The sequence below is a fragment of the Drosophila novamexicana genome, unplaced genomic scaffold (assembly GCF_003285875.2).
Source record: "Drosophila novamexicana strain 15010-1031.04,08,12 unplaced genomic scaffold, DnovRS2.1 tig00000870-arrow-arrow-pilon, whole genome shotgun sequence".
NCBI lineage: Eukaryota > Metazoa > Arthropoda > Insecta > Diptera > Drosophilidae > Drosophila > Drosophila novamexicana.
This window is the reverse complement of record NW_020824830.1, coordinates 1,480,448-1,494,925: the sequence shown is the minus strand read 5'-3', so window position 1 is coordinate 1,494,925 and position 14,478 is coordinate 1,480,448. Positions and strand designations below refer to the sequence as shown.

The window sequence follows — 14,478 nt, the reverse complement described above, 5'->3', positions numbered from 1 at the left end:
ATATTCATTGCAATTCATACAAAACATCTATTTTAATATATTAGACATTAATTATATTGTTGATATATTATGCCTGTAAATACTACCAATCCAATCGGCTTTCCTATACTTAATTCTTGTTTTGACACATTTAAATCTTTATCTTAGCATACGATACCGAAAAGAAAAAAAATTCTTTGAAGCACTTTCCCAATGCAATTTCTTTCTTGTCTTTTCAGTTTGACAGAACATAGCTCTTAGGCTGTCAAGAATATTGTATTTAGCAATATTATTGTATAAACCACGTTTATGTCCATTCGCATCAATTAGATTTGACCTTATATATTTTAAGTTGTGATAGTTTCTGGCTAAAACTCGTGGACATTTAACACTTACATGTGTTATTAGGCCAACAGTTTACAGTGCAAATTCACAATGGGCGGCAAAAAAGTACATATAGAATTAATACATACAGACACGTAAGTATATAAATATGTATGCATAATATTTATATTATCGTAATGACATTCATTGACTGATTACTTATAACATTTATAAGATGTATAATATATGTGTATATGATGTATAATATATAAATATCTAGATATTCAAAACTGGTTAGTTTTTACAACTCACAATAAAAGTCTTTGTGAAGCTCGTTAAATTTTTAAGTCTGGCCTTTGCTCGTATTCTTTTCCCAATCAATGCATACATTATGCCCGGAATATCTTTATCACAAACAGGAAATTTTAGATCTACTAAATATATTTATATAAATATGTGTGTGTGTGTGTGTGTGTGTATACAGCTTTGTGGTATTTTTTAAAGAATTTATGCGTTCGTTTCAAGTTTTTGAAATGTTTAGTTTCCTTTATATCGAGGTATGTTAGTATTATGACTTTTGGCTTTATTGTTGACTTGAGAACCATTAGAGTTATGCTTGTAATATTCTTATATCAACAAATTCAATGTTGGTGTTTTGTGGTTAACAAATTAATGCAAACGCATTCCTTTGTTTTGTTTTCTTTTTACTTATATTTACTTACACAACAGTTTCTCTAACATTTAAGTTTACATCAATAACTTAAAGATAGTTTGCAGCGTTGAAAAAAATGGGGAAATAATGTTTTTTTTGTAACTGTTGTCATCGTTCTTTCAGAACAACTAGTTATAGTTAAGCAAATACCCTTTAATATTAAACGATTAGTTGATTTGATCATATTGCACTGACCCAGCTTAAACAACAATTTCGATGATTTCGGGCTCGTCCTCGTCATCGGTTCCCCATCCGGCATGGGGATTGTCCTCATCTTGTCAGTGAACCAGCCTCTCCTGCTATAGCATCACCTGCTTGAGCGAAGGCAGCTGCTTCTCCAGAATCTTTTGGGCTGCCTCCTGATCAAGTCCATCAATGCTGCAGGCAACTAGATCCCTGAGGGCATGCGCATCTCTAGCAATATAGTGAAATGTTTGGAGCGTCAGCAACGAACAGTTGCTTATATTGAGACTACGCAAACGCTTCAAGTTGGCCACGGCCACGCCCACCGCCTCGTCATCGAGTAACGAGCAGCTGGCCAGGGAGAGCGTCTCCAAGGCCGGACAGTTGACACTAAGCGCTGCAATGCCTTTGGTCTCCAAACGATTACAATAGTCCAATGTAAGATTCCGCAGCTCGGGCAAATGCAGCGCCTTCCTGAGCAGGCGATCCGTAAGATTGCGACATCCTCGCACATTTAGCTCGTGCAAGCCCCGCAAGCGGCTGATGGGCGCGGGATGCTTGCCGAAGCCAATGAAACCATTATCCGTTATTTTAATGCAGTAATCAATCCTGAGCATGCGCAGCAGCGGCTGGTGGCGGAAGATTGTGGAAAGGGTGCGATCGGTGGTCGCCTGGCGGCAATTGTCCAGGCTGAGCTTGCGTAAATTGGGAAGCCGTTTAAGTAGTATGCACATGGACGCCTCGTCGATGAAGCACACATCCTCCAAAAAGAGCTCCTGCAGCGTATAGTTGACCTGAGTAGCCAGGCCCTCGACAAGTCCCCTTCCAGTCAACGCACGGCAATAGGCCATAGTCAGCGACTCCAGACAGCCGTTCATCTTGCGAAGCGCCTGGACGCAACGCACGTCCAGCTGCACACAAAACATGAGATCGATGGAGCGGAGTGATTTATACCATTTGTCAGCCACGCGGATCAGCATATCATTAGTCAGCGATAGCATGCCGGTAAGATCCAGCTGTTGGAGCCGGGCCGTTTGGGGAATTGATTTCAATATATCGTCTAGCAGCACGAGATGGCAATTGCCGGAGAGCTTTAGAACGCGCAGCCGCTTCATCCGCTCGAAGGCCACATGCCAGCGTGCCGTTTCGATGCCGGGCGAGCAGCTAAAGAAGAGGTCGACGTACTCAAGAGTGGGCCCATGATCGTTGAGCACCTGGAGCAGTGCCGTCTCATTGTTTCGGCGATACTCGAACTGCAGATGACGTAGTCGCACCTTGTTCTCGACGCGACGCAGCTGCAATAGCATTAGAAGCTTAAGTGTTGAGTCCAGACTGACGCCGTCGCATTCGAAGCCCTTTAGGTGCAAGAACTGTTTCATATTGATGCCGTCGATGGTCATGTTGACGTCATCCAAGAAGCTGGTCGTGGCTATTTTCAGCACTTTCAGATTTGGCAGCTTTCCATCCATGTTGCGAAAGACGGGCGAGTGGCGCACCTGTATTTGTTTGATTTCCGGGCCAACCAGCCTCAAGAACTGCTCCAATTCGGCGCTTTGTGTTAAATTTCGCAACTCAACGTCCTCGAAACTCAAATACGAAACACCGCGTTCCACATGCGCCTTTATGTCCTTTAGATTATCCTTGGTAACAATCACCTTGCCTTTTGACGAAAAGTAGCGCCGATTGACCAAGTTGCGACAGCGCCAGGATACTAGACGCAGCTGCTGCAGATCCAAATACGACAAATATGACATTATCTCTATCCACATATCATTGGGCAGCTGTTCTATGTGCATTGGCTCGATCTCCTCTTCTTCGATGAATGACGTTGGCGAGTTGCGTACAAGTATGAACTCCATCTCTGTCTCCACTTTAGCCTCCTGCAAGAATTGTAAGGCTTGCATTAGTCAATCGCGGTCTTAATTTAACATTAAAATCATTTTTCAAACTAGTAACTAGTTCATGATCAGAAAAAAAAAAATGGTAAAAAAGGCAAATTAGACAATCTATGTTTTATTTGATATCTGTTTAGTTTATCTAATTGAATATGAAGAGATTTTTATCGAACTTAACACATAGTCAGTTTGCATAATCAACGAAAAATAGTATTTTGCTATATTTTATTTTATTAAAATAATTTTAATTTAATTATCGGAAACAATTTTCAATTAGTTTACAATGCACACACAGGTTTTCTGTTTTCCAGAGGCAGATTTCGACAAGGCAAATATTATCATTTATGCGATAACTTTAACGATTATTGAGATAAGAATTCAATTCAGAGAATTAAACAGCCTGTGTATTTGTTAAGTTATCGTTGACATATATCTCTTCTTTTTTTTTTTTTGGACCCCTCTGATGCAGAAGAGGGCTAGAACCTCAGTTGCCTCAAAGAAGGCGAGCTAGTTGCCCGGGCTGCAATTGCAACCGTAACACGTCAGGCTGAGCTTGTTTTTTCAGCTTTCATACAAACACACAAAAATGCATGCATTCGATGAGCCCCACAGAATTTGTACTTACCTCGGACTCGGTGGGCCTATCAAAACACAGGATTCCTCCTCTGGTTATCCTCCCTATGCCACCTGTGGTCAAGTTATTTCCCATCCAGACAATTAAATTGTTGGCATTGATCAATCAGTTTAGTGAAGGGCTTTACAATTTTCGGTCACAGTTATCGGTCTTATCTGTAAGGAACAGCGAAAGGTGACTAGTTAAGAACTTAAAGTAAGTTTGTAAATCAAGGAAAATAGTTCAGCTAAAAGTATTTGATAAGTTGGCAATGCACACACGTTTTTTTCTATATTAGCTGATTAGCATAATGAAAACTTTACCATTAATTAACAACTTTAATGCGATAATAACTTCAACGGCTTTCAATTAAGTTCAGGGAAATAAACAAATCCAAGAAATTCTCTATCTGTTGAGCTGTTTGCCCGGGCGGCAGCCCCTAACTGGCCCATTGCATTGCAGGCGCAACACATCATGCCGAGCCCGCTTTTCCACCATTATCACATGAATGCATACATTCATGCATTCAATGCGCCAGACGAACACTGAGAGCTGGCTTTGCCTACAAAATTTGTACTCCACTCGCAGCCAGATGTGCGTATCTAGACGCATGGCTCTTGCTCAGGTATTCGCCTCAATTCGCAGGTGAGCAATTAAAATTGTTAAAATGTGTTTACGGTTGTCATTCTATTGTTACGAAAGTAATTTAAAAATTAATTACTACATGCTAAAACAAAGGCGAGACATGGGTTTGAAACAGAGTCCCTTAGACTAATGAATTGGCGAGCTAGATTATTTGGGTTGACAGTTCATAGAAATAATCTTTGGGTCAGCTTATAAAAGCTTAGTAAATAGTTTGGGGCTTGTGGTTTGTTCGGAAGAGGTAACGGTATTCGCTGAGTTTTCACACACAAAACAGGTTTTCCGATTGTACAGTGGAAAACTAACTAGTACAAGGCAAAATTTTCCATTGAACAGCAATTTTAACGCGATAATAACTTAAACGGTTTTCACACGAAAAATAATCAACGAGAATTCAATTCAAAGAATTAAAAATCAAAAATTACTATCAACACCTTTGTATATATTGACCATTGATATGATTTTTGCTTTTTAGCTCTCTGACACACAAGAGTTTTAAGCTTGGGCACGAAGCACAGTTGCCTCAGGTATGCTAGTTGCCCGGGCAGCAGCTCAAATTGGCAACCGCAACACATCACGCCGAGCCTGGTTTGTTTTTTTTTCACCATTCTTACATACACACATAAATGTGTGCATCCAATGCACCTAGACACCCATGCCACCCACACAGAGAGTTGACTTCGCCCACAGAATTTTCACTTACCGGGTATCCGGTTGGACTATTTAGGCGCAGGACTCTCTATTGGGCATTCGGCTAAATTCAACTTGTGTTCAAGCTATTTACCATGCAGAAAAATAAATCATAAGGGAGAAACATTGGACAAATTAGGGGGTTGAGGCAGAGTTTACTGCCACGTTGACAAGTCCTTCACACTAATGTTTTCTGGGCTAATCAAATAATCAGTTTGCAAAAATAACGAAAATATTTTCGAGTTTTATTGTAAGTTAAGTTAAGTTAAATGGAGCAGCTAATTCTATTCGATAATTTGGAATTACGCAAACCGGTTTTTCTATTTTACAATGGAACATTTATAATAATAAAAAATAATTTGAATTAATTTTTGTGAGGAGTTTAATTCAGAGAAATTAAAAAAAAAAAAAAAAACAAAAAATTAGCTGCATATGTCAATCTCACCGCCTTTGTATATTTTCAGTTGTTATTGTTGATATTGTTGTTTTTGAGCAAAATTGTTAAGCTTGGCCAGAAAGCAGGTGAGCTGGTTGCCCGGGCAGCAGCCCTTAACTGGCTCGTTGCATGGCAACTGCAACATTTGCGTCGAGCCTTGTTTTTACCACTCATACATGCATGCATGCATCCAACCAATGCGCTTGGATACCCACAACACCCACACACACACACACACACAATTGAGATTCATTCCCATTGAATTGACGTGGGCAAGCTGTGCCTGCAGAATTTTCACTTACCTGGCACTCGGCTTGGGGCCTATCAGAAGCCTCGATTATTGCACCGTTAATAAACACAATTCGACTTGAGTTCAAGTTAATTCCAATGCATAGTTATAATTAACAATTAAACTTTTGGCATTGAACAATCAAAAAATAAATATTACTGTGTGGCATTTGCTGCAGCTACAAACTACGCATTTATTTGTGCGTTTTTATATTCAACTTGTTTTACCCTTCTTGATTTGAATTTGTTGCGTTTTTAAGTGCAATATACTTTTTATTTATATATTATATTTGATTGACTAGATTTGTGTTTTTAACTTGTGGTTTTTATTTTCTTATTCGACAGCAACCTGCTAGCTGCTTGAACTACAAGACCCTAATACGAACGGCAGAGCTGAAGGGAAATCAACCACGCACAGGGCACACAGCTGTGTATCTAATAATGAAAATCAAACTGTCAGATACTTTTTTTGTGCGAGCAGATAGATAATTTTCCATCGCAACGCATGCTCTTACGGCGCGCTCTCACGCTCACGCTCACGCTCTCTGTCCGCGACACACTCTCGCCCTCTCTTACGCATCTCTATCTCCTTCGCACTCTCGCTCGTTCCCATCTCTCTCTACCTCACTCTGTCTATGTCTATGTCTCTCTCCCTTTCGCCTGTTACGTTTTGTTTATGTTTGTTGGTGCTTCTGACCTACATCCAAAAATGAAAAACTCAAATTCTGTGCCGGCAGTGACCTTAGAGACGTTGCGTAGGAAGTGTTGGCACATTCAATTACAAAAACTTCTTATGTGAATTTCAACTATAATCGACATGTCGAGCTCAAATTTGACTAGCATTAAACATCAAGCATGATTTTAAATATTTTATTTTATTTAAATAGCTGCCAAAGTCATTTAGAATTTGAATCTTAACGTCATTCCTATGCTGAAATGTATGGCATAGGATAATATAGTATGCGTTGTTTCCAATTTTTGTTCCTAAACTATTGTATTTTTTAAATTATATATTTACAATAATTTAAAAAATTAAAATCAACAACAAAATCTTATATTTAAAGTAATAAATGCATAAAGCGTATTTATGTGTTTAATAACACATAAACATAACACATTAAATTGTAATTCCACATCAAAATAATTATTTGACATGAAAAAATAAACATAAATTTGAGTTACTCTAACAAAAAAGCCTACAAGTTGCAATGCTCAAATTGGTGAACAGCGTTGCCAGATTGTTTGAGAAACAAGTTTTTAAATGTAACGATAAAATCAAACAATTTCCATCGACGTGGCAGCCCTTTAAAACAGAAAACTTAGTAATTCTTCAAAATTAAATTAATTTAATTAAAAATTAAAGCCGTAATAATTTATATCACAGTTAAGAAATATATATATACAATCTATTTAATTTTTGAAACAATTAAATATTTAGCAAAAAAGAAACTTGCCCCATAATAAGTACATCAAACACGCATGTCATGCAGTTCCATAAGGCTAGGCATTTATTGAAGTTATGCACTTAAAATTTCGACAAACATAATTTGTATTAATTAATGCATTAGCATATTGATCGTTACTTTAATTAGAATCCTAACCTAATCCTTTACAACTATTCCTGAGCAACTCGAACAGAGTTGGCGCTGCCGCCTCTAAGGATGCGTCTGCTTGCCCAGACGCAACGAGGGGCGGCGTGTGCCGGTCGCTGGCACTGCAGTGGACAGACGTGGCAGACGCGGATTCACTGGCGGACCCATTAGGCGATCGGGACCCTCCGGTACGACAATGAGCTCGGGATGACCTTCTATAACCGGCAATGGTGAGGCGGGAGACCATTCAGAGCTGGAACTGGAACTGGGCGAATCGGAGCTACAATAAAGTGCGACGATTTTGATTCGTAGATATTGCGCATGGATTTATAGTCACCTAACCTACCCAGCTGTGTATATGGGCGGCAGCTTCTTCTCGTAGCCGCTTGTGCTGGGCGTGACAACTCCGGCGTGTATCTCCTGCTGATACAGGCCGTAGAGTTCGCGCAGCTCATCCGGCAGCTCGACGTTGCCTTCCTCAATAAGACGACGCTGGGAGCTAATGATGTCCTCGCACAGGCGCCGTTGCCGCTCGGCACGCAACAGCTGCAGATCGCGACGCCGCAGCTCCGCCTGACGAGCCAGCCGCTCCGCTTGCAGCGATACCTTGTCCGCCTCCAGTTCATGGACGCGGCAGAGAAGGGCAAGCAGCTCGCGCTCCTCATCGCTGCTAATGCGTTCCGGAAGCTCCTGGCCGTACAAGCAATTCATTTATAATTAAAAAATATCTTTCAAATCTGAAGGCTGGATACTTACATCCTCTAACTTGACACCCTTCTGGCGACATAGCTCCAGCTCGTGCTCTGTATGCTCACGAATTTCCTTATAACGCCGCGTCTCCTTCTCTATAGCCGCCAACTCACCCCAGGCATTCTTTAAAGCCACTGAGCCCTCCGATTCCACGTCTAAACGAAGTAAACAAAGTGTAGTATAGTATAGCATAGAATAGTATAGCATAGTATAGTCTATTATAGTATAGTATAGTATAGTATAGTATAGTATAGTCTATTATAGTATAGTATAGTATAGTATAGTATAGTATAGTCTATTATAGTATAGTATAGTATAGTATAGTATAGTATAGTATAGTATAGTATAGTATAGTATAGTATAGTATAGTATAGTATAGTATAGTATAGAATTGTATAGTATATTATAGTATAGTATAGTATAGTCTATTATAGTATAGTATATTATAGTATAGTATAGTATAGTCTATTATAGTATAGTATAGTATAGTATAGTATAGCATAGTATAGAATAGCATAGTATAGTATACTGGATTTATCGACCCGGCTGCTGATAGTGGTCTCTAAATAGTACACATCCATAATATGCATAACACCCACCATCTTCTCCAGGTGCATCATACAGCTTGCCAATGCGCCCCTGCCAGTGGGAAATGATCATATGCTGTCGCTCGGCATCCAGTTCCAGGCCCAGCAGATGGCTCTCCGCCTCGAGCAGCTTGCGTCGCAGTTTCATCTGCTGCTTAAAGGTCAGCACAATCTGTTCCCGCAGATATCGCAGCTCCGTTTTGCGCTGCTCGTTTAGCTCCTCGCTGGGTGGCTGATGTGCTGATGTTGTTGCTGCCGCGGCGGCAGCTCCGCTGCGCGGACGTTCCGTTAGCATCTTAGTGCGCAGGCGGGTGACCTCGTCCCGCAGTTCTGAGACCAGGCTCTGGTAGTGCTTGGTGGGAAAGTTTTTGAACTCATCAATGTATACGGAACTCTGCAGCTTGGTGGTGATGCTATTTGCACGATCCGCATATACCAGGGTGTTCTTGGTCTCGTCCCGATGCTTGCTCTCGGGAGCGACGTGGGCGATCATGACCGTCTTGCAGCGGCCACTGAGCGCCTCTTTGAGCAGTCGGGTGAGCTTTGAGTCGCGATAGTTGACGTAGCGAGCACCGCCTGACAGGGCATTGATGCAGTTTCCCAAAGCCAGCAGACTGCGATTGATGTGGGCGCCTTCCTGCAAGCGCTTGCCACGATTCTTCGTCTTCTTGGCGCGCTCCGATCCAGCCAGATCAGTTAGAAAGAGCCTGCCCTGCTTGGTGCCCAGGGGCGTGCGGGTCTGTACAGTAATACTAAGCAGGGCATGGCTGCGTGATGAAGTCTGGTTGGCTGCTGTGGGCTCCATTGTGCGCGCCTTGTTGCCCTTGATAAGCAGGCTGACGACCTCCTTGCGGCTGGATGTGGTTATTTCGGAGAGCCCGGCTACGGTAATGCGTTGGCCACGATGATCCTCACGCAGCTCCAGCGGTCCACCAGGATTCAGCAAATCCCGTATTAGTTCATTGTAAATTTCAAGATACGAAATCGATACCTTGGTGGAGCTCTCTGGCCCTGCTGCCTCAATGTGTACAAAAATATCCTCGATCGCGCGCACCATCAAGCCAATGTCCTGACTGCTAACATCCGCCTCGTAGCCACCGGCTGCTGTCGGCCCGCGGTCAGCTGTCGAGGGTTTCTTGCGCGGCACAGGCCCCAGCATTGTGTGCGTCTTGCCGGAACCAGTAGCGCCATATGCAAAGACCGCCGCATTGTAACCATTCAGGACATCTCTAACTAGTGGCGCTGTGGTGGTTTTGTACACCTGTTCCTGTGTGTCGTTCTCCTTGAAGACATGGTCGTAGGAATATTTGCGTGGTCGGCTTTTGCCACCATCATCATATAGCAGGGAGCCGCCAGAGATGACCTCAATGCAGCGCTCGGTGGCCTCCAGGCTCGGACGTACACGTACCGCAACCTGTGAAAAGCTCAGCTCATGAAGCGTAACTCCTTAAAGTAGCCAGCTTGAGCCCACTCACCACTAGGCGCTCCTCCTGGGCGGGTTGTGCGGTAGCCAGTTGACGTCCTTGAGAGGATGTACTGCCGCCGCTGCTGCCCGACCAGCTGCTGGCACCAGCACTAGCCGCCATCTTTGATCAGTTGAGTGTCCTTCGGTTCAGTATGCCACGTGCCTTTGACGTGCTGATAACCTGCCCAAAGCGACAACAACAAATGATTACAAATGGTGTCAATTTGTTGTCAACAATCGTAAAACTGTCATTAACTGGGTGTTTTTCAACCATACCGTGCCTCCACCTACGCCTTTATTTTAATGAACAACTACTCTTAATGGACTGTAAACTTTGGCGCCAAGGTCCTTCTGCCATGAGCATGACTTGGCCTAATCGATGTTGTTGTTAAAGCTTCGCGGGTGAAAGTCCTGCGGGCTTTGTTTACGGATGGCGTGCGCCATAAGTCAAGCCGTGAACTTGAACACCTTCCATGCCACTGCGTGTCTCCGCATGCAAGTCAAGTAAGTTAAACTCTGGCCGAGTTCGATGGCAGTTCAAAAAGCCAAAAACCTTCGGCGTGACCATGCTGATCAACTGCCGTCTTAGAACTAACTAGTTAAACTGCAGTCAAACAGCAGACTTGAAGGGAAGAATCATACTAAAGCAGTAGAGGCTCAGCTTTGTTAATCGACCTTTAAACTCATTTCCTATTATGCAACATAAAAAATATCAAACTTTTTGTTAATATCTTAAAATTGTTTTCTCATTTTCCCAAAGACAACATTCAAATGAAGACACCAATTGAAAGAGGCTGAAATTCTTGATTGTGGAGAGCCACGATTGCACCTCACAAACACATATCGGAGTACATGAGCTCGCATCAGATATGTTTTAACTTATGATATAATTTTCATAAAATTCATAAAGTTTGATCGTATCCTAAGGAACAGAACAACTTTAACCTGCTTTACCACCTCCTGAACAGTTGCGATCTTGGGAAACTGATGTATTGTATTTCTCCTTATAGCAAGGCCGAAAATAAATTTAATTCTCGTTTTATTAAATTGTATTTTCATTTAAATTGTTTAAAATCTCCCCTAATAGTCACCTAACTGATATAGAGCCTTTTTCAACCCAGTTAAGATCTAGACGCAATTTGAAATTAAACCATTTATTAAGTCAAATGGCAAAATTATTTACTTTAAAACTGGCCATGAAAAAGCAAGGCACACCAGCTTGTTATATATTTTGTTATAAGCCCAAATAGTTAATATTCCAGAGTAATTTCCTAATTATGAGTTCGACAGGCTGACCAAGTCAAATTGGATTTGTATCTACAACAACAATCGCCACATCGAGAGGCAAATTAAGCCCAAACTCTACGTGTTGCCTCACACGTGGTGGAGCCACCCACAGATAGGGTTTGACACCTGCTTCCAATTTGTGTGTGGCCGAACGGACGCCTTTTGTTTGGCCTTCTGGCACTACCCCAAATTGGTTAAGTTTCTTAAAAGCGAATTAATTATAAAGCGTAGGCCAGTCAAGTCAACTTTCGGGCGCTAAAACAGATGAATTATTAAATCGGTTTCAGCCCACAAATCATAAATATATCATAAGGGCCTCAAATTACATATAAACAAACACTTGCGCGACAAACGAGAGTGTATACATGCATATGTATGCAAATTACAGTGCCTCAATGTCAATAAAACAAATCGAATAGTTCTCGGACACGCCCCATCGCCCCATTGGAAAACCAGGCATTTGTATAGCTAGTCAATATATTGCCACAGTCTGTGTAGGCGGCCTTAACTAACTTGATATTCAAATCGATTCACATCCTGTCCCCCAAGCTCCCTAAAATGTGGCGATACTTATTTCGTTTTTTTTTTTTTTTATATATTTTTTGCCGGCTTGTTGTAGTTTTTCCTCTTTCAAATGTTAAATGCTGTTTGAGTTTTTTTTAATACCCTGTACTAACTATGAATGCCCTAGAAAGTATATTCTGCTTTAACAAGACGAACGCTCGAATCCTATAAGGTATTTGTGGGCTACAAGCAAGGGAATCCTGACCTTGCCCATGATTTTGCCATGTGCCATGTGCTTAAATTTTAGATATAACATTCTCAATTATTTCCCGTCGGTAGAAATAAATAAGAACGTACTATATTGAACTCATAGATATTGGTAAATAAGTTTATAGAACTTAGAATAATGAACTAATAGTTGGACTCAGAGTTTTCTTAGAGCGGTGGATTTTGCGAAAAACCTATCAAATTAATTTCATAAAGATCTTTGAAAATGAGTTTAAGCTCAATGATAAACAAAAAAGCTTCAAATTTTACGCCAATTTACCATTGAAACACGTATTCATAAAGTTCTTATGAAAATAAGTTTTAAAGCGATCAGACGAAACTTAAAGCTTCCCTAACAAAACCTTTAAGCGCCCATTTTTCATCGGTGAGATCTGCATTTTCCGAAAAGTGTGAATCTCGTCTGAAATGATTTTTTTTTAATATTTGCAAATGAGCTTATACCCGAAACTTCGCTCATTTAACCGCTGACCCCCAATTCCACCAAGTAGGGATGTATTGAGGATTTAAACAGAGATCTTTGAAATTTGACGCTGATTTAATGACAAAGAAAAAAGTTTCATACAGCCTTTTTCACGATTTTTCCACACTTGCGAGTGGAAAGAAAGTGCATTGATCGGTCAGTCAGAACAAGAAGTTTTATATAGAGAGATCTATCGAGATCTATAATATATAGATCTATCTATGTTTGTTTAATCATGTTTGTGTGTCACTCTGCCTGTCTGACGCGAGTCTATACTAGCTAGACACTTAAATTAAGAACGCAGAGAAAATTTACTTTTAATCGATAACTCAACTGTTTCTACGTAATCGATACATATCAATTTAAATGCAAATATGTTTGTATGTTTTTGATATGAAGGTCAAGATATAGTATGCACATATAGCCTTGAGCATTTGTATTTAATATTTAGAAGCTGAATACTTAATGAAGCGTAAACATCGCCGTGATTCAACAATGAATTTAATGTAAATGAAAAAGAAACACATTGTAGGTGTGTTTGTGATATGCATGTGTGCATAAGGAAAAGTTTGACTTGGGAAATGAGTACAGGACATCTCCTAGTCGGGCACCCCCGACTAGAGCACCTTTAACTATATTTTCTTTTTTGCGGTTGTGGCTTATTGAATTTGTGTAAATTGCCCCCAGACACGACATCTGGCGAGCAAATGGACTGAATATCGTTGGTGTCCACCTGAATAGCCATACAAGGTGTGTGTGTGTGTGTGTGTTTGTGTGTGTGTGTGTCAGTGGGACCCATGTCTTTGGTTTTGTTTATTGACGTTGTCGCACGCTCGTTGTTATTGCTTTAATATTTTGAAACGCCGCATTTTGATTTGATTTCGGTCAGGAGAGCTCCCAACAAAACTTAGCCCAGATTACGACTTGCGATAGCCACAACGCGCCCGCTTAAAGCAATGGGGCAGCCGTCCATTATGTGGTTAGAGTATGTCTCCATCGGCTTTTCAGACTGCTGCTCATTAGTGGCCAGGCTGCATATACATGCATACATATGTACAGGTGTATGCAGGTGGGGGCACGTGCTCCAAATGAGTTCTTCTATCAAGCCACATTTCTCATTTGCCATGTACTCTGGCAGATCCCAGCCCAACGAACACATGTTGACAAATGGCTGAGCGGTAAACATATTTCATTGATATTTGTCAGGAAAAATCACTGACTCGACGCATTTGTTTGGGCATTCTTGTTAAGAATAAACAATGAGAAAATACACATACATATGTAAATCTCTACTGTTTTACTATTGTTACCTTAACAAGATGCACGCAATGGCGTTTATTTGGGGAATTCCACCCACAAGTGTGGAAAAATCGTGAAAAAACGTTTGAATGAAACAATATTTATCATCCGCACGCCATCAAACTCACAGATCTTTGTTGAAAGTTGAAAATTCATTTGGAATGTTTTTCAGACTTTTTGCAAAATTCACACCTCTTGGAAAATGGAATGTAAGGGTCGAAGGTTGTTTGAACGAGAGCTTTTTTTCAGATCTTAGCTTGACACCACGGGACTAACATGGACGTTCGAAATTCGATCAACTTCAAACTAATTTCAAATATATATGACAAACATAACTTGAGACGTTAAGTTGATGATAGTGCGGGTAGATTTTAATACTGATTGGAAACTGCAAATCTGTTGTCAAATATCTTAGTTATAAAATTTCAACTTAATGGCCCACAGGATGTTATGTTTGTGTAATTTAATGTGTAGGTTCATTTAG

The 14,478-nt window shown here is 40.9% G+C and overlaps 2 protein-coding genes across 2 annotated transcripts; both read right to left on the bottom strand.

The window, feature by feature from the left end:
* Positions 1-777: 777 nt before the first annotated feature.
* On the bottom strand, positions 778-6,019 carry LOC115764791 (dynein regulatory complex subunit 6). The gene is made up of 3 exons (XM_030708034.1): positions 5,777-6,019; positions 3,719-3,882; positions 778-3,078 (listed from the first exon to the last, which is right to left on the bottom strand). The coding sequence occupies exons 2-3, from the start codon at positions 3,800-3,802 to the stop codon at positions 1,315-1,317; spliced, it is 1,848 nt and encodes a 615-aa protein (XP_030563894.1). The 5' UTR covers positions 3,803-3,882; positions 5,777-6,019; the 3' UTR covers positions 778-1,314.
* Positions 6,020-7,350: 1,331 nt separating this feature from the next.
* LOC115764790 (kinesin-like protein KIF19) lies at positions 7,351-10,277 on the bottom strand. The gene is made up of 5 exons (XM_030708033.1): positions 10,167-10,277; positions 8,704-10,105; positions 8,111-8,259; positions 7,701-8,044; positions 7,351-7,634 (listed from the first exon to the last, which is right to left on the bottom strand). Exons 1-5 carry the CDS (start codon positions 10,275-10,277, stop codon positions 7,418-7,420), a joined length of 2,223 nt encoding a protein of 740 aa, XP_030563893.1. The 3' UTR covers positions 7,351-7,417.
* Between the last annotated feature and the right edge of the window lie 4,201 nt (positions 10,278-14,478).

Bases quoted from the DNA above. Each gene is read 5' to 3' on its own strand.
- LOC115764790 (XM_030708033.1), bottom strand. From the start codon at position 10,277: ATGGCGGCTAGTGCTGGTGCCAGCAGCTGGTCGGGCAGCAGCGGCGGC. The intron at 8,045-8,110 runs GTAAGTATCCAG...TTGTACGGCCAG, and splicing joins AGGGTGTCAAGTTAGAGGAT to GAGCTTCCGGAACGCATTAG. The intron at 7,635-7,700 runs GTAGGTTAGGTG...ACTTTATTGTAG, and splicing joins CCGCCCATATACACAGCTGG to CTCCGATTCGCCCAGTTCCA.
- LOC115764791 (XM_030708034.1), bottom strand. From the start codon at position 3,802: ATGGGAAATAACTTGACCACAGGTGGCATAGGGAGGATAACCAGAGGA. The intron at 3,079-3,718 runs GTAAGTACAAAT...CAATTCTTGCAG, and splicing joins ATAGGCCCACCGAGTCCGAG to GAGGCTAAAGTGGAGACAGA.